This window comes from Rhinolophus sinicus, linkage group LG07 (genome assembly GCF_036562045.2).
Source record: "Rhinolophus sinicus isolate RSC01 linkage group LG07, ASM3656204v1, whole genome shotgun sequence".
In the NCBI taxonomy this organism is placed as follows: domain Eukaryota; kingdom Metazoa; phylum Chordata; class Mammalia; order Chiroptera; family Rhinolophidae; genus Rhinolophus; species Rhinolophus sinicus.
The window spans coordinates 28,129,887-28,149,843 of record NC_133757.1 but is presented as its reverse complement, the minus strand read 5'-3'; the positions used below and the strand labels follow the sequence as shown (position 1 = coordinate 28,149,843).

The 19,957-nt window shown below is 44.4% G+C and overlaps 1 protein-coding gene across 5 annotated transcripts in view; it reads left to right on the top strand.

The window, feature by feature from the left end:
- PLCE1 (phospholipase C epsilon 1) overlaps positions 1-19,957 on the top strand; it is a 290,018-nt gene that overhangs the window by 78,402 nt on the left and 191,659 nt on the right. The window contains exon 1 of one of the 5 annotated variants that reach the window (XM_019739819.2): positions 7,111-7,448. The exons of the other annotated variants lie outside the window; for them this stretch is intronic. Coding sequence (XP_019595378.1) covers positions 7,230-7,448 — 219 coding nt within the window. The 5' untranslated portion in view covers positions 7,111-7,229. Of the gene's footprint in view, positions 1-7,110; positions 7,449-19,957 lie in introns of those variants that run through there. 5 annotated transcript variants of the gene reach the window in all.

Below are 19,957 nucleotides of genomic sequence, written 5' to 3'. Positions count from 1 at the left end.
CAAACCCAGGTCTGAGTGACTTCAAAGTGGAATTGCTTATACTGCCTCTTAGTCACCAGTCACTTGGGATACAGCCATCTCCTTCCACCTGGCCTGTTCTTTCCCAAATCCTCTATATCTAATAAGGGAAGACAATTTTATTGAAATGATGCCAGAAAAGCACTTCCAGTGTGTCAGAACATAAGTAATTGACTTTGTTTAGTTAGACCTGCCAAAAGCAGATTAAAGAACCTTATAAGTATGAAATAGTTCTTGGTCCAGATGGAATAAGCATTCACTCAGGTAATAAAATCACAACTTGATGGAACTTCAGGAATAAGGAGTAGATCTTCATAGTAAATTAACATTTTCAGGAATACTAACAAGGAACTGAAATTTCCTTCCTTCCTTCCTTCCTTCCTTCCTTCCTTCCTTCCTTCCTTCCTTCCTTCCTTCCTTCCCAACCTCTATCCATAAAAGATCTGAGAAAACTTACAAAGCTCCACCCAAAATAAGATAAAATAAGAAGTTGGGAAAATCAGGGAAAAGAGAAAATAAATATGGCAAAACAAAAATAATTCTTGCCTGAGTATTGCTTGAGTTTGACCACAACATAGCTTGAAGCTAGCCCTAGCAACTGCAGCAACGAAAACCTGTCCAGCTACCGATTCACAGTGGGCATGGCATCAAAATAGAATTGTTGCTAGGGAATACACAGTGTTCCCTAATTCTGAGACAGGAAGGAACTTCTGCCGTGGCCCTCGTACAGGGACGCTGTGTGACGACGTGGGCAGTGTTCACCAGTTTGAGAAGCTTCACCTCACCTGCACTCCTTTCCCCTACTCAGCTCCGGGCTGCTTGAGGGGGCAGGCACCATATCTATTTTATTCTTCATTCTGTACCACAATCCAGCACAGTGCTTGACACATAGTAGGTGCTCATAATGCAATCTTTGAATGAATGAATAGTATTTGTACCATCCACCAATAAAAGCCAACGGCTAGATACAGATTGATATACAAACATCAATTGCATTTCTTTACACTAGCAATGAACAATTCCAAAATGAAATTAGGAAAACAATTCCATTTATGGTGTCATCAAAAAGATTAAACTACTTAGGAATAAATTTAACAAAAGAGATGCAAGACTTGTACACTGGAAACTACAGAAGATCACTAAAAAGCCAGTGGCCAAACATTGGAGCAAATTTATTAACAGCAATTTTTTGTGAAGTAAAAATATTGATATTTTAGGTATGTGGCTTTCTGATGATTGATTTGATCAAAGACTATAGTTTAAAACTTTAAGAGGAATAGATGAGCCCAACATACTTTTGATAATTCTTTATGATTATTACTTTTTCCATCCAAGTTCTTGACGAGAAGGAACAGCAGAGAATTCGATTTTACATTCTTGGTCAAAAATCTGAAGGGTAGCTATTGCGTGTTGTTGACCATAAAGGGTGCTGCTAGGAACTTAGATGAACCCATAAGATATGGTACCATAATTACTTTGTGAATTGGAAATGTGTATATTAGGTAAAATAAAATCAGGCTATATGCAGAAAATGGGAAACTGCTTCAAACATTTAGCAGCATCTAATTCATATTAGGGACGCTTGTATGACTGATTTCAACCATTAATCTCTATTCTGATGTCTGCCCTAAAACACGTGTCTGCTGTCATTAACTGATTTTTATTGAGCCCACAATATGTGCCCGCCACTTTTCTAAACACCTTTACTGCTGTTGCCTCATGTAACGCCCACGCTCTACAGAGGGATTGTTCTTACTGTCTCCTTTTACAGAAGAGGAAACTAGGGCCTAGGAAAGTCAAGTGACTTGCCCAGGGTCGCACAAGAGCATGTGACAGGGCCAGCAACCAGCCTCCGGTTAACCTGCCATGTTGTTCACCTGCCATGTTGTTCCCACTTACTTCCCACCTCGTGATAGCAAACCCCAGGTTTCTACAATTGGCTAGAAGTGATTTTTCCTATTCCATATGGCACGTGGATGTACTTTGGGGGCCTTGTTTTGATGCTGTCCTCAGGACACCACAATTAAGACCATTTTTCCAGCGAGTCTCCTAGAACTTCAGGATAACCAACTACAATTTGTATGCCATTTGCCGGGTGTTGGCTTCAGAAAATGTGTTGCTTCCACAGGGAGTTGGACACAAGCATGCTGCCAGACATGGTTCCTACCTCGCAGAGACTCCCGTTCTGTAGAGGTAATGACAGTTTGTATTATAGTGACGACCTTGAGCTCTGGAGTCAATCATGATCGTTCAACTGCTGGTTTAATAATAGAACCTTCCTCATAGCTTCGTTGGAAGGATTAAATGAGGCTATCACTTAGGCACTTAGCACACCGTGGGGCACTTAGGAAGCTTTGAAGAATGGCAGCTGCGAAAACACACAACCTTTTAAAACTGGACCTGGAGGAAGGCGTGCATCTCGACACGCAAAAGCACACCCAACAGTTTAGAGCTGAGAGTGGCTCCGGCTGCAGGCTCCCAAGGCCACCTGGAAGCTCTCCAAGCCAGACTTAAACATTTTCAAATTTCTTTTTAAGCAAACTTAAGGCAAAGGGATTCCCATAGTGGGAAGGAGGCTGCCATTTCCCAAGGGGAAAGGGACCCAGGGGAACTTCTTCTTATTAATGGGAGAAATGAGAGAGAAGGTGAGCGTTCAGGGTGGGAGGGAAGCACTGGACTGGGGGCCCTGAGACAACAGTCCGTTCAGCTCCCCAGCCACTCTTTCTACTTTTATAAAACCGGAGGCCTGGACGGCAGGCCCTTCCAGTGTTGACATTCTGTGAAACCATAATGCCTCCCTCGAGCCACAGTTTAATGCGGGCGCTCGGCTTTTATGGAGGGGCTTTGAAAGTCTGGGCCCTTGGAAACATGTCTCTGTATCTCCTTGGCAAGTCCTGGGGAAAGCATTGCCCTTTATGTTCCCCGGTGCCCTATATCCCGACTTATAAATTCCTCTTGAAATTTGGAGCCAGGAAAAAGTTTCTCTCAGCTTGATCCCTTCCACTTTTTCTGATTGGATACCATCTGTGATACCCCTTGGTGTGTTTCTCTTATTGCTCCATAAGCCAAGAAGCTCTGCGCTACACGCCGTGGTTAGCCAAAGTGGCTTCCCTCCTATGACTTGGGTCTCTAAATCCATCTTAGAACTGGACGGTGTTGTTTGATTTTATGGAGTTTAATATAGAAACCACACCAAATTCTTCTGTGGCATTAAACAGGGCATACATCACTCGTGCAGAATGACATAGTTAATAGATGCACAAATACAGTGGTACCTCGGTTTTCTAACGTAATCCGTTCTGGAAGACCATTCGAGTTCTGAAACATTGGAAAACAGCCGACAGCTAGGCCTCAGGATCTTGCACTCAGCAGAAGCCGCGTGACATGTTCGACTTCCAAGGCGTGTTCAAAAACCAGAGCACTTCCGGGTTTACGGTGTTCGTAAACCAAAATGTTCATCAACGGAGATGTTCGGAAACCGAGGCACTACTGTGTATGAATTCCCTTCCTCCTATCAGCTGGGCCCATCATCGGGCTCCTTCCCCACTCCCAGCGAGTCTGAAACAACATTTGACATGTAGTCAGAACCCGCTCTGGACCTGGCACTGTTCTAAGTCCTTTATGGGTATTTGCTCATTTAGCAACCTTGTGTTTGAGGTTACTGTTATTAGCATTGTTTAAAGATGAGGAAAGTGAGGCAGTGAAAGATTAAATAGCCAGATAAGGTCTCACAGCTGGTGACAGAGCACCCCGCTAGTGGTAGATAGGCAAGCCCCAGGGGTCACATTAGACCCAAAGGAATTCCTTTAGTCCTGGGAATCCTAAAGGCAGGGAGATGTTGGTCCGCCTTGGATTGGCTTGTTTCTGTGGCTAATTAGGAAGCCAGCCACAAACACACACCAGGAATAATCACAAAGAGGAGGAAGGGGCGATTGATGATGACAGAAAACTGAAGAAACCTCGTTGGCTCCTGACTATCCTGAGATCTATTCTGAATGCCATTTGCTCCTGTTTATTTGGAGCAACCCCATTATAGTCTCAAAGATATTAACCCGTTTTTTGGAATGTGTATGGAGTCTGGAGGCTGGCTGTGGTTGGGGGATGGCTCCTGGGACAGCCCTGCTTCCCCCAGACTTAGATCTGTTAGGAGGCCAGATTGGCTATGGGGTACAAAGGTGCCCTGGCCAACCCTGATGGGGTTGTAGAAACGTTCCCCAGTGTTGCCTGACTTCTAGAGCTGGCACTAAGCGAGGAACCAGTCAGCCCATTTGGCTACAAGCCCTAAGCAATGTGTATGGTGGCCTCATTAGTGCTTTGCACTCCTCCTCACTGTGAATGCAGGAGTAGCCACAAATAGGTACATGATGGGAAAGTGTCAGAGCCATTCTGGCCAGGGTGACCACCCACAGCCTGGCCTAGTAGACAGACTGGGGAAGTACCGTCTTGATTTGGCCATTGGGCTCAGCTGGGAATGTGTCCATGGTCAATAGGCAGATATGTAAATGAGACCAAATAATAAAATGATTTTTAAAAACAAAGAATCCAGAATTTTTACATTCTAACCTATCATTCAGCCAACAAATACTGACTGAGCGTCCCCCTGTGCCAAGCGCCGTGCCAGATGCTGGGGGCACAGCTGAGTAGCAAGGTAACCTGGACCTGCTGACGGGGATTGCACAGTAGAGGATGCTGCAGGCTGTTGCCTCGGGGTGGGGTGGGGGGGCAAGTGCTGTGCTTGGGGAAGCCTGGTCTTTTGGAATTGGTTTGAGTAGCTCTGCCTTTAGTCTGGAGATGGTATCCTGGTTGGAAAAGCTGCCCTTTGGGAATTGCCTTCAGAGCTAGTCTGGGCCACACAGAAAATCCATCTCAGTACTTTACAGCCACACCTAGCGTGTGACCACAAATGGTATCCCCAACTTGATGGCCCACTGTATTTCCCAGACGTGGCTCTGATGGACTTGCCTGTGAGCCCAAATCGGACCCAACCTTTAAGGATGGACATTTAGCACCACTGAGCAGGGTAGCAGTCATCTGGATGATTTTGAAATAATGTGTCACTTGCCCCATCATCTTTGGTGGTTCAATTGTAGCACTTCCCCCACTCCCCCTGGTGGCAGAGTAATCCCCTCCTGACCCATTAGGTTGGGAGCATTTGGAAGGTAGGACTATATGTACACCCTGTGCAGTGCACAGCGTGGAGCACATGTGCAAAAATGTCTGTTCACTAAAATGGGATGTACAGGTTCTGGTGGAGGTTTCCAAAGAGCTGCTGCCAAACTGTGCTGAGCAACGAGAGTGTTGGGGCAGACAGTATATGTGGGCTCTGGGATTGATCCCTTTACCAGCTGTGCGACTGGCTCTGCACAAATCACTCATCCCCTCTGATCCTCCATTTCCACATCTGTGGAATGGGCATAACTGCCTCTTGGGGACTTTTATAAGGACAAGCAAGAATATTCACGTGATGCCCTAAGGACAGTGCCTATTGCATAGTTCACCAATTCAATAAATGGGAGTGGTTAGTCTTCTTTTTCTCCTAGAGCTTCTGTAACAAAGTACCACAGACTGGGTGGCTATTACTATTTATTATTATTATTATTATTCTGGTTTTAAAAAAATAATATCTCACCCACATCACTTAAAATCGTGTGTCATAGAAATTTCACGCTGGAAGGAGCCCTAGAGCCCACTGAAGTGAACCTCCTGAGATTCAGAAAAGGAAGTGGATTGACTGAGGTCACACAACTGGTTCATGACCCAACTGGGTCAGGCCAGAGGTCCTTTTATGTGGCATTTGATTCTCATACCTACATTTGGAGGTTCCACCTTCCTGCCAAGGGCCTGGCAAGCAGGTCAGGAGCTCCGTGGCCTGGCACTCCTGGGCAGCAACAGCCAAGGGTTTGGAGTATGCATTTGGGGAGTTACAAGCACATGCTTCCCTCACCTTTACGTATTAGGTTGGTGCAAACGTCATTGCAGTTTTTGCAATTATTTTTAACCTTTCAAACCGCAGTTACTTTTGCACCAACCTAATAGTAGCACTTTGTCACTTTGCAGCGTGCAGAGCATGCTTACAGTGACATGGCTGAGAGCTGGCGGAGCTGGCAGGAGCCATAGACTAGTGGTAAGGAGTGCACCACACCAAGCTGGTGGCACTGCGCACCAGCCTGCCACTACTTAACCTCTCCGAGCTTCACTTGCTTCGTCTGCGGAACAGGAACAGTAAGAGTCTCTACTCATAGGGTGGTGGTGAGGCTTAAATGAGGTGTCACGTAACGTGCTTACTTAGCACACTGCCTCGCACCTGGTCAGTACTTCCAAAAAGACCACTTCGTGATCAGTAACACATCCAGAAACAAACAGTCTGCCTCTGGCATCCCCGCCAGTCTGAAGCCAGCTGCTGGTCAGTTGTGACACCTTACCTGGTCTTCCTCCCAAGCGGGTGCCAGTGACAAACTCTTTCCCTTCCGCTGACCCCTTTCTCATCCCGCAGCAGCACGGCCTCTCAGATCTTCCCATCCCACCCCAATCAGGGACCATAAGATCCTGAAGTCATCAGTAACAGTTGCCCATCAGTCATGGTCCTGGGATTCCCTGGGCTTTGTTGTTCATTACAAGTTATAGATGGAAAACCAGACTTCTGGCTTAAGGAAGCACTACCTTTCGTGAGGCGTTTACATCTCTGGTATCCTTCCGCACGTCAGGTTCCCACACCCCTGGGGTGGTGCCTTCCACCATTCCCACCTCGATAGATACCAGGTTCTTTGCTCACAAATACACTTTGAGTTCTGTTTGCTACCTTTTTCTTTTATCTCGATTAAAACTATAGGTAATTGAAAAATTCTGAATTTCTATTTGAAAAACCTGATATTCTTGATGAGAACATAGCAATCCAACTAACCCTAAATTTATAGAAGCCAGTTTCATAAAACCCAAGGATGAAATTTTTTTTTTTCCCTCCATCAGGAAAAGTTGCATTTCACAGCAGTTCTTACGATGCCCTGACTCTGGATGGAGGCCCTCCCTTGATTCTGGATATGACATCATTTCATTTTGGCTAATGTAAACACGCATCTCCCTGCACGTTGCAGGCTTTTTCAGTATGGTTTGAGATCGGGCTTTCCTGGGTGGGTTGTTGCAGTGATTAATGGTTTCAGAAGGAAGTAGAGCAGGAAGAGGTTTTGCAGGAATGGAAGAGGTGAGGCAGCTCCATGAGAGATTCTGCAAAGGGATTAAGATTTGGCACCGGGCTTGGTTTCTGTGCAGCCTCTGAGGCAGAGAGCCTCAGGAGAGGGAAGCAGGCTGTCAGCTGGGGCTCTGCATGCTCTCAGCCTGCCTTCAGGGTTGGTTGGCTCTTTCCTCTCTCTGCGGTACCCAATTTTACCTTCGTAAAGGATGGATGCGGATGCTGGAGGCTTAAAGAAGACGAGGTAAGAGTTCTTGTTATCCAAGAAGTCCCCCACGTTCTTAATGCGCGGGATCCTGGGGACGGTTCCTTCACTCACACCGCTGTGCAGTGTTAGCCAAGACACAATTCCTCAGAGACATTTCACAGAGAGGATCAGGGAAGTTTCCTTTCTAGTTAAGAAAGTTTCTAAAATGTTTTAACCCAAAATACTTAACTATAGAGATGCAGGCTTTTCTTTCTTTGAAATCGCAGCTGCGAGATGACTTCTTTGCATTTTTGATCTACAAGATTTTGAGAAGAGTCCTGAGGATTTGTTAAATGTTTGTTTTCCTTTTTTTTTTTTTTTTATAATGAACTGTGGTTGTAAATCAACATCTCCTTTAACAAAAACTTTTATTTTCTTCAGAATGCTAGCTTTTGAGTAAGTTGATCTTTTTGCAGATCTGATTTGTTTTGTTTTTCTCTTTTATCTTTTGGCTTTTGTGATTATGGTACTGGTCAGGAATATCCTTAAGTATAACTAGTTTTTAAGAGGAACAAACTATACTTAGGAGTTCAATACGATCATATTTGATAGCATCCCTGGTTGAAATGAGCTACATATTTGTTTGATGCTTCAAACATACTTCTTAAACATTTTTTTTAAGTGTAAATGTCCATAGTTTTTCTGAAAGGTCATGCAGTCTATCTGTGTGGTTAAGCTATTTATTCACAAATATTAAAAGTGCGTTAGACCTTTGATAAGATAGCTCAAGAAGAGATAATTGGAACAGTAGTTTTCTGCTCACCACCAACTCAATTCCAAATTCTGTTCCTTTTCTTAAAAAAAAAAAAAATCTGGAGTTAAAAATAACCCAGAATAAAACTTGAAAACTGTTTTGTTTCTCTGTATTTGGCTAACTTCATTGCAAAGTACTGTGTTTAAGGAATTCAAGCTATGAAGACTACTCTTGAAATGGTTCACAATTCTATCCGTGAATTTCTGTAACCCTTTTCAAGAGCATATGATGTTTTATGAATATTAGCGTTACAATTATCAATGAAGTGTTCGTTCCTTCTACCACCCTAAGAGATAACAATCCTCGGAAAAGAACATGAGAAAGCCTGTCAGTTTCCTAACACAAGCTCATTTTCCTTGTGTCTAAAGTAATGTGGAGTTGTCAAAGTGAGGAAAGGGGGGTGTTGGGCACACCTCATTACAGTGAGGGTGTGAGGTATCTTGGTAGGAGTGGATGCCTGTGGCTGTTGTGGCAGGTGGATAGATGCAGGACTCTGGATCTCTATTAGTTATTGAAAGTAAATTGTTTTTGTTAAATATAGAAGACTCTGATCCTACAACTTTGGTTGGATGAGAAGAGATCTCTACATCCCATTGTTTTTTACTGTTTTTTATTTCTGATGAGCCCTTTTAGTTCATGCAGTTCTCTTTTTTCTTTGGGAAACAGATTAGTAGTGGAGTCTTTTGCATTTTGCATTACTTTACCCTAGCATTTTAGCCATTGTGTTTTCTTTGAGTGGGATGGCTCATCCTAAAGCAGGCTTAAGGCTCAGTTTGAGAAGGTGTGAGAGCAGCTATAGTCTCTCATGTTTCATCCCAAGGGTTAAAACATGAAAACTCTTAATTGTGCTGTGTCCATTCTCTTCCGATTATTAAGGAACCTATACAAGCTGTTACTACAAGAGCTGTCTATAATTGAGCTTAAAAAATAAATCACGCTGTATAGTAAGGAAATGGTAAAGCCTGATGTTGTCCTAACTTGACTCATTGTCAGACTGATGTCTTCTTTAGGGTTATCCTTAGTCCTCTAATATTTTTAGAAGACCAAAAAATGAAATCTAATTTTTTCAGTGTATTACCTTATCCTCATTGTATCTTCTTCCTCTTTCCCTGTAATTTTGGAGAGAAGGGTAATTATCTAGGTAAACAGTTGAGGAACAATTGCCAGGAGTTATCCTTTTCTTGTTAAAGTGCTCTTGATAAAGTTTCCCTTTATTTGTTTTTTTCTCTTTCTATTGAAATGGTAAGACATGGGGGTGGCTGAAAAAAATTCAAAGACCACAAAGGGTAAATAATAAAAAAACTCCTCCAGGGATTCCAGACACCCCGTTCTCCCCTAGGCAATATCTGAAAGAATTTGGAAAAGTAGTAAGCAGTGCTTTAGAACTCCACTCTCACCCCTTATCAGACTTGAGTATGCATAAGCAATCCTGCATACTGGGGTTAAAACACAGCTTCCTGGGCTCCCCACCCCAGAGATTCTGATTCTAGAAGACTGGGGTTAGGTAGGTCCCTGAACTTACACATCTAGCAGTTTCCCAGGTGTTGATACTGCCTTCGGGACCACACCTGGAAACTGATTTAAAGTGAAGGCTTCCTTCTTCTGCAACCGTTTTTCACTTTTTCTTCTTCAGTTTTCAGAATGGCTTCTGCTGAAATTAATAGCCACAGTAACCCACTGGGAGAAAACTACAGCAGCAAATAAATCCCAAATCTGCTATCAGAATTTGGGTGGAGAGAGAGAGAGTGATGGAGGAAGATACTGTGTGTGAATGCCTGTGGCATGTGATCTACACATACTGAGTGAAGGGCATTGACTGACTGTTGGTCCACTGTAAATTCTAACCTTTATTACAGTCAGAAATGATGCCATCAACTAAAGTGAGCACGGCCTCCTTTAGAAATCTTTTTATCAGTTATAATTTTGAAAACATTTACACTAATTATACACACACATTGGAAAAATGCCCCTGACTCTGCCCACTTCACCTCTGCTCCCACGTGAGTGTCACCACGTCTGTTTTGTTCTGTGTATGGCAAGTGACATACATAGGTCTGTTTGACACAAATGGACACGGGTGACACTTTGGTATTGGGCAGAGAGTTTTCCGTGAAAGCAGCCTGAGTTGGAAGCAGGTTTGTTCTCATTGATTTATTGGCTCAGTACATGTTTACTGGGGGCCTTATGTGCCACACGCTGCTGGGCCCTGAGATACAGCAATAAGTTGGACAGACCTGGTCCCTGCCCTCATGAACTTTTAGGTATTGTAGAGATTCTTGAAAAAGGAGAGTAGCCCAGCACGGGGGTGGATAAGGGAGAGAAAGCGGGGTCCATAAGGCATGACACACATGATAGGTGTGTAAGTGACTGATTATACGGACAGATTCCTTCCCATTCACGTTCAGTTGGATTAAACAGTTACTAAGTGAAAGTCCTAATATTAGGAATACAGGGGACACCTGGGATAGTAAATCATAGTTCCTGCCTTCAAGAAGTTTGCCATTCGGAGGCAGGTGATACAACTCCAACAGTCCAGCCTGTGCCATTCGGAGAGCTTCCCGTACATAGTGGTCCCCGGTCCCCACAGTGGCAGTGTGACATGGGCGGAGTAATATAATAGAAGCACTTGTCTCTGGCACCCACTTCTACTGCTTCCCAAAGGAGCTGTCGCTGCAAGAAGAACAAAAATGTAAAACACCTACTGTGTATTATTTCACACCCTGACATGCCAGGCCGCAAGATGCCAGTTGAATTAAAACTGCTTAGACAGCTCATGGTAATAATTCCCATGTTCTCACCTGCAACATGGACACATAGAAAGAAGTAGCAGGTGTGTGTGTGTGTGTTTGTGTGTGTGTGTGGTGAGGGAGAGGGGTTTTGCCAGAGGTTCTGTATGTTCAGTGATGTCTCCTTTGGGGTCAGTCCAGCTTAGGAATTCAATGGAGTCAACAAACTGCACCCATTAAGAATGAACTGTGGCGACCATTGCAAGCTTAGTCAAGTGAAGGACGCAGGAAAGACTTATGGCTTTCCAGAACAGTGGCTCCATTTTTCCAATAGTTGGCAGAGGGAGTTGTTATATAAAGATCATCTGGTGAAAATGATGAGAAGTAGGAAATCAATAGGATGGAAGCTGTCCCATCCATGTCCCAGGGACATCATGCCCAACTCTCCCCTTCCGTCCGCACTACAACTTAGTAGCATACAATTGGGATGTTCTGGGGGCTAATTTGGGCAACTGAGAAAGAGGCTGAGATCAGAACTTTTTGTGGTCATTATATGTATAATGGACTCTATAATACATTTTATATATACACACACACATAGCAATAGGACATAGCACTCATGAAATAGGTGAGATTTGAGGGTCCTAGTGAAAGCAGAGGCAGGGCTGTTGAGTTTCTCAGGAATCAAAGGCTCTCGTGAGACAGCTGGCAAAGAAGGGTAAGAAACCAGGGTCATAATACAGATTATCAATGTAGTGGAGAAATCCAAGGAAACTCAGCAGAAAAAGGCCATCAGGAGATGCCCAGTGGGTAGAAAGAGCCAACAGTTAATGAAAACAATGGCAGTAGAAAGGGGTTATGGGCCACCTGACAAGAATAATGAGGTTGAGCTGGAAACTGGAATAGGACTGACCAAGCTGAAAAATCAGGCCAATTAGTAATAATGAGTGTGTTTGCTAGCTTGTAGATTGGCAAAATACCTCCCTGGGATGAATTAGCTCAAATGATCATTTCCTGCACTAATGATTTTACAGAAGAAAAGGAAGAGAAGCCCCGCAGAAGGTGCAGGGAGTATCTGTGTGTAACTATTGTAATTCAATGACCCTAATAAGTTTAACAATCTGGTGCAAGAGCAGAAAACCGAGATAATGTAAACAACACAGGAAAACTAAGAAAAACATAAATAGTAATTATGGAAAAACATTGTCTGTAGTATCTTGCCCACTAATTTTAAAAAACATTACCAAACACTTTTTAGGAAGTACAAAATATGACAAGATTCAAAAAGCCATTTTGGGAGATGGGATTGAGAAGAACAAGCTTCCTTTTCCTAACACACCGCTTTTGGCCAAGATGATAAGAATAAATAACTGTTTGCTAAACACGTACTTTGTCCCAGGCACTGGGCGAAGCCCTCTCTGTGCTTTCCCTCACTGGGCTGTCATAGCCCTGGAGGTTGCGATAACAATTGCTATTTCCAGATGTAGTTCAGAAAAGGTTGCTCAAGGCAAAGACATATTCATACGAAAGAGACATAGAAAGTTAATTCAGTTGGAAAAACAGGGGAGCCCACAAAACGAATCCACACGTAATTTAAGGAGCATCTATAAGGATCAGATATTAAAAATGAGAAGGTCTTTTAAGGTAATCGGAGTGAAGGAGCCAGGCACAGACCCGGAACTTTTACAGAGGATCAGAACACTCCTTTGGAGACAGGAAAAGGAGCCGGCAGGCGTAATACATCGTTTGCCTTGATCTTTTTAGAAAAATCTATCAAAATGAATCTCACTCTTACATCATCTTTAGAAGCAGAAATACTAGCTCCAATAGTAGTAGATGTACCAGAATTTTCTAGACCTAGTTGTTAAACTGGATGTGGATAAATCATGGGGACAGCTTGGCATTCACCCAAGAGTTTAAAGGAATTCAAGGGGGAAGTCGTGGGGCTGTTGGTTAAAACAACTGACTTTTAGCTTCAAAAAATCCAGCAGCCCCCTCACCTCTGCGTTGTCTGGTTGCCGGCTTCATCTCTCTGCACTATATTATTTGAACATAAATTATAATATATACATAAAACATGAAATATAGTAAATCAAATAAGAAAACATGTTTTAGACAGCAGTGATTTTGAATTCCCAAACCCTGTCGTGTCATGGTCTTGAAAGTCTTTCTGAACATTTCATTCTTGAAATTGCTGAGAATTAACCCAGCCCCTTAGGACCATGTAAAATACGCTGGTAATTATTCATGTGAACTCAGTAGCAAAAGCACAAAGAAACAAATGGGCAGTGACTCAGTGTTTCGAGAAAGTATTCATCACACAGGGCTCCTTCACTAAAGGGGGAGAAGATTCCTGCAACCTCGGAAACAGATGCTCACTGTCCGTTAATTCAATAAAAGGCATGTGGAGGATTTGAAAACTAATCAGCTTTTGAGCCCCTAACGGCACAGTCCAGCTGCCTGATTTGCCCGGTGGTCTGGCCTTGCTCCCAGCTGGTTCAGGCGTTCTTCCCTTTCTCGTAGTGGTGACTTCGTCTAGCCCTGCTCGATAGAATAGTCCAGATGTCCTGCTCTGTGCTTTGCTGCAGGTAGCCCTATCCCGTCATCCGTGACCTGCTGTGCATAGAGCAGGAGTAGAATGGAGGGAAAAGGGCAGAGTCAGCACAGAATTTGTTCTAGGTTAGTAGAGAGGCCAGTGCAGGGAGTTGGTGAGGGTCAGGCAAGCTGGGGTGGAAGTCATTCGGTCATTTAACAGGTCTTTTTTGAGCACCTAGAATGCGCTAGGCATTGTACTGAGGATACAAATATGAATGAAACAGCCATTGCAAAAACGATACAAGTAAACAATTATCCTAGAGCAGGGTTTTCCAGCCTCAGGATTAGTGACATTTTGGCCTGGATACTTCTTTTTTGGAGGGCTGAAGTACGTGTTGCTGGATATTTAGCAGCACCCCTGCCCTCGACCCACTAAATACCACCGGTAGCATCCTCTCACACACACCACTGTGACAACCAAAAGTCTCCAGACATTGCCAAATGTCCCCTGGAGGCGAATCGTCCAGGTTGAGAATCATTAGTCTGAGAAGTGACTGCATGGAGAAAGAATAAGCAATTGTGGGAGTTTGCGAACCCAGACTGTGGGCAGGGGAGATGTCCTGGAGGCAGTTTTATCTAAGAGGAGACCTGCAGGGGGAGTAGCCCTCAGGTGAAAGTTTGGAGGAGGAGGGTCAGGAAGAGAAGTGCTCCAGGGTGAGGGAATAGCCAGGCCTGGAGACCAGGAGGAAGAAGCCAGAGGCCAGCAGGATAGTTACTCACAGGGGTGGACACTCCCTTTCAGTGCAGGACTTCATCAGTCCCCAAGGGGCAGCGTTTCACAACCAGGGTCCCCCAGCAGGTTAGTTCGGAAGCTGTGCTTATGCACAAGGAGCTGCCACGGGATGAGGAGCAGCATTGGTTCAGAGATGTTTACCCTGATGGTTGCAGGAACAAGGGGAAGAAATGATATCCCATCATTTTCTTGGTGAATTTTCCATAGAAGGAGAATTCTGACTAATTGCCCCTTTCAGCTCTCATGTCTAGTTTTGATTAGAAAAATCAAATCAGATGAGAGCACAATTCAAAACTTGTTAGCAACAAGCTTTTCTCACATGGCTGCCCCAGAAATGGTTTCCAATTGCTGGTAACTTCAGACTTTCGGAAACTGCTTAACAAAGAATACGTTTTAATCGTCTTTAAAATGCCTCCCTCTACCCTCTACTCCCTCTGTAACCAACTCTTTTTCTAGAGAAACTAGTTTTCTTTATGCCAACAGAGGCCTGTGTGCCACGTGCTGGCTGCAGCTCGGGGCTCACACCAGGATGGATACACTGGGGAAAGTGCACTCTGTGTCTTTGCTTTGGCTGTATCTCCTCCACAGAACCCCTCTCCTACGGGCTCCTTAATCACCATTGTACATTGTGGGCCTTTCCATTCCTTAATCATAACTGTAGCTGAGCACTTGCTGTGTGCCACAGCTACAGGGCTGCATAGGAGAGGAGAGAGGGGTACTAGAAAGTGGGGGGAAGAGAAATAATGAGGTCTGGCATCAAGCTCGCTGTTTTCATGTGAGACATTTCATGTAGTCCTCTCAGAAAACTCTTCTTAGTGGGTGGTGTCCTCCTCGTTTACAGATTATGAACAGGCCTGATTTCATACAGGGGTACAGGTGGTACACCTGTGAGACTGAGTCATGTTCCCTCCAACTCCGTATTCTGAAGGAACCACCCAGGCCCGTGGGCCTTGCTGCGGCCCAGCTCCCTGGTCAGGCTCTTCTCAGGCTGCAAGGCAGAGCTGCACTTGAGCGACCTCCAGGACTAAAAGGGAGTCTGTCATCTTCAGCTGTTCTTGGGGGATCTTTGTGATCCAGATTCAGCCTTATGTGGGTCATTGCTTCGTTGTTTCTTGCACAGATTGCGGAGACGGCTCCACTAGCCAGGACCCCAGTTCTCTGCTCCCTCCCAGCTGTCCTGCTTCCTGCTCCCAGGGGCAGTATGCGATGGTGCTTGAGGGTCTAGGCTCCGGGGTTGGGAGACATAGATTCTAGGTGCCCCTGCCTTTCCCTTCCCGTTTGGCCTTCAGTGTGTTGCTTATCTGGCTGACTCATTTACAAAATGATGAGCCAGCCACACACCCTACCTGGTTGCCTTGGATATGGAATAGCATAGTGGTTATAAAGGCAGACTGAAAAGATGCATAACTTACCTTTGTTAAGAGATACCGTATTAGCGCTAAGAGGGACAAATTACTATTGAATTGGCTCATAGTAGGAACTTCATACATATGAATGGAGTGAAAGAATGAAAGAAACTCCATCAGGAGGTGAATTCCAGAGAGGAACGTCACATCAGCAAGTCTGATTTCCCTGTCAGACAAGCAGCTGGAACCTAAGAGAAAGAGGAAGCTCTCTCTACACTTAGGCATATCACACCTTAGGCAGAAGGCATCACGGCTTCTATAAAAGGAAGTACCAAGAGGGTTATAACTGACAGGATCCCACCAGCTGCCCACCCACTCCCTCCTTTGACAGATGATGAAACTGAGGATCAGAGACATTGGTGGCCAGATCAAGTTCACATGTAGTCAGAGTAAAGCTAAGGTTAGTTGACCTATCAGTTAAGGTGTGTTTAGACTGTGTATGTGAGAAAAGAGAAACCCTAGAATATCTTTTATTTGGATTAGCAAATACCATTTGATAAAGTCTCCCAACAAAAGTTCTTGAAGATTTGGCCATCATGGGATTGGGGCCGACAAGATTAGGAGCTCTGCTGAAGAGAGCACTTCATAGTTAGGCATCCATGAGGGGAAAGTGAAGCCAGTGATTCTGTTCACGGTATCCGGTGGGTGCAAATATCATTGCGGTTTTTGCCATTTTTTTAACCTTTTAAACTGCAATGACTTTTGAACCAACCTAACATTGGCTCATCCACAAATCTATTCATTCAAGCAGTACTTACTGAGCACCTTCAGCAACTGTGTGCCGAGCACTGAGCTAAGTGCTGGGACGTCGAGGGGGCAGAACAGACCCCAGCCTCGACTGAGCTTCCAGGCTAGCTGTAACCAGACTGATTCTCAAGTGGCTGGAGAAGGCATGCAGTGAGCTGCTAAAGGTAGTAAGACAGAGCCCAACTGTAAGACCTGAGGGCGCTGTCAGTGGACAGAGCCAGAACCAGGTGGCTTTCAACACGAGCAAGTCCAAGGAAAAACATCAAGTGTGGCAATCTGGAGTTTTGCAAACTCCAAGGGTTTGCACAGAAAGGAGGACGGTCAAAGGAGGGAGACCTGCTAGGAGGCCACTGCAGTGACCCAAGAGTGAGGGGCTGAGGCGTTAGACGGGGTGGGAGCAGTCAAAACGGAGAGGAAGGTTGTCCGTCTGAGTCATGTTGCAGAGTATCATTGGCTGCCTGGCCTAAGGCATGAAGGGGAGGAGAGAGGCAAAGGCCGTGCTGAGGTTTCTGCCAGAAGAGTGGGAGGAGACAGCAGCCATGGCAGAGACAGGGAGTTTGTTGGGTGGGAGGTGACAAGGTCAGTTTCAAGCAGGCTGATTGGGAAGGGGCGGCAGATGGTGCAGGTGGGCTGTCATCACCACAGGTGCTTCACTTGGATGAGTACATTTGGGAACCTTCGTAAGAGGATGACTTTCCATGTCATCAAGGAAGCTGAACTCTCTAGGAAGAAAAATAGTTGTAGAATAAAACCGATACTTGCTGGAGACTCACCATTCTTTCTTTAAAAAACAAAAACTTGTTGTTGAGTAAATTTTCAAACAAGCACAGAAACATTGAGGATATTATCATGAACCTCCATAGGCCCTCCTTGCTTCAAAACTTATCAACATTTGCCAATATTGTTTCATCAACATCCTCCCAGGAATATTTTTCCTTCCTGCTGTATTTAAAGTAAACCCCACATCTGTGTCATTTCATCCATAAATACTTCATTGTATCCTTTTTACAGATAAAGGCTTTTTAGAAAACATCACTCCAGTATTATCATACCTAAACAAATAAATAATAATTCCAAATTATTATGTAATAACATGCCGATGTTTAAATTTTCCTGATTGTACCCAGAATGGCTTTGAAACTTTGGTTTTTTATTGCTCTGTCTCTTGAGTCTTTTCGTCTCTAACAGATTCCTCTCTTTCTTCACACTGTTTACTGAAGAAGCTGTGGTGTTTGTCCTGTAGAACATTCCGTCTTTCTTAAAGCACCTTGAATTACTATGTGAGGTTTATTTCTTATAAGTATAATGGGCAGATGATTCTTAGGTGACTCTGGAATCATTGTTCTTGTATTCTTTCCATCTTAGGAGTCTCCACATCATGGCTGATGCTGCTCGTGGTTTTCAAGAGTGAGCTGGGTGCCAGGCTGAGCAAGGGCAATCAGTATTTCCTTTACCAGTGGTGTGTTGAGAGCACAGCAAGTGTGATGCTCGGCCAGGCCATTTGGGAAATGCAGGGAAAGTGGAAGTGCTTTTGCTGGGCTCTGAGAACATATCGCTCAGGTGGAAGGAAGATGACTACATGAAACGAACAGATTCACACAGGCAGTTCGCTGTTGGGAAGTCAGGTTAAGCTGCACTTGGCTGAGCCTTCAGCCTTGACATTTAACAGCTGTGTGATCAAGAACAAGTCATATTACCTTTCTGAACCTAGAAACTATTTCTTTAAACTAGAGATAATAAACTGCCTACTTCAGGATTATATGCAAAGCAGGCAGCATGGGCCCTGGAGTCAGACAATAGAGAGTTGACTCTAAGCTCTGTTTCTTCCTGATAATATTAAGTAGTCACTGTCACTGGGCACTTGACTCTTTGCCGATTCTATACTCAGCACTTCATGCACCTGACCTCATGTTAGGCCTGTCAGCAGCCCCATCTTATAGATTGCAAAACTGAAGCTTAGAGAAACAGTACGTGCACATTTCCCTAATTACTGAGCTGAGACTGAACCCAGGCAGACTAATACAGAGCGCACACACTGAACTGTTAGGATACATTACTTTTTTCAGATAGGTTCATCAAGGTTCGATATCATTTTTGTAAGGGGGGAGATATATTTATTTTATGGAATTATCATGAAAATTAAATAAGAAAAATATATTTAGCAGTTAGCAGAGTCTCAAGAGTATTTATTTTCATGGTTGTTATAAACTAATAAATTATTATACCGGTGTTTGGACAATTCTGTGGAATATTACCATAATCATCATAGGAGTATAGAGAACGAGAAGTTAACTTGGGTTGAAGCCCGTTTTGCAAGGGAGTAGACAGATAGGACCCAGTGGATATCTGACCTTCACAGGAGGTAAAGAGGTTCGTTCCAGGAGTGGGGAGCAGCCCAAGCAGGGAGACTGCACAGAAAGCAGTATTAGAAATACCCGAGTTAAGCTTCCTAGTTGTCCTTTTAGTACAATGAGTGTTTAAAAGGTTCAGGAGAATATACCTATGCACCCCTGGCCCTTTCTGAAGATTCTGTAGGAAATTACAAAAACAGGCAATGGTTACGAGCCTGGAGCTCTGGGCGACATAACCTCTGGTTTGTCTCTGTGATCTTAGCGACTTACTGAGCTTTGCGTCTCCTTGTTTCTTCCTGGGTAAAGTGGAGATCATGAGGGACTTACATCTTAGGGTTGTTTGTTGGCAGGCATTGGGGGATTGGGGGAGGTGGTCGTTACATGAGATAATGTGGGGAACGAATCCAGAGAAGTTGATTCCCAGAGTTTTTCCATTCCCACCTCCACATTGCCCTTCCTGCCTCTGTTGGGGTCCCCCTGACGGGAAGACAGGAATCTGGGTCACCCTGGGTCAAAGGCCAGGCTGCTAAAGTAACAAGGTGAGGATGCTCGCAAAGGCTCGTTCCTTTTTGCAGAATCAGACCCCCAGGATAAGAACAGGTATGAATCTGGAGGAGGGGGCTTGGGTATGCTCACCTGGTCCTGTTCATTGCTTTGCTCCCTTTATATGCTTGGGTAAAAAGTTGATTTCCAATTTTTTTGAAAATTTAGAGGGCCATTCAGTCTAAAATTGTGAAGTCATTTGTCCTTGGGCTTTTCCCTTGGGACTTCCCTTCTTCAAGTGCTCAGCCCGAGTCTTTGCAGGTGGGAGAGATTTTAAAGGTCACTGTCAGTCTGGTATAAGTTCATTGCATCTGCTCTGCCTTCATGCTGCATGCAGACCTCTAGGGAACATGGATGCAAACAGGTAATGCTGTATTGCAAGACTGGTGAGCAATCCCCAGCCCAGAGAGAAGACATACAAAGTGATGCTGGGGACACACAGGAGGGTTCCCTACCTGGGATTGGAGGCTCGGGTGGGCTTCAGGGAGAAAACGCCTGGAGAGTAAATGTGACATGGCTAGAGTCACCAGGAAGAGGACACGTCATTTACAAAAGGCCTGAAGAGAGATGAATGAGTGATGGATTTGGGACACTTAGTGGGGAGTTATTTCTGCAGAGCTCCCAGGCCCCTCAGGTCTCTCCATCAAAGCA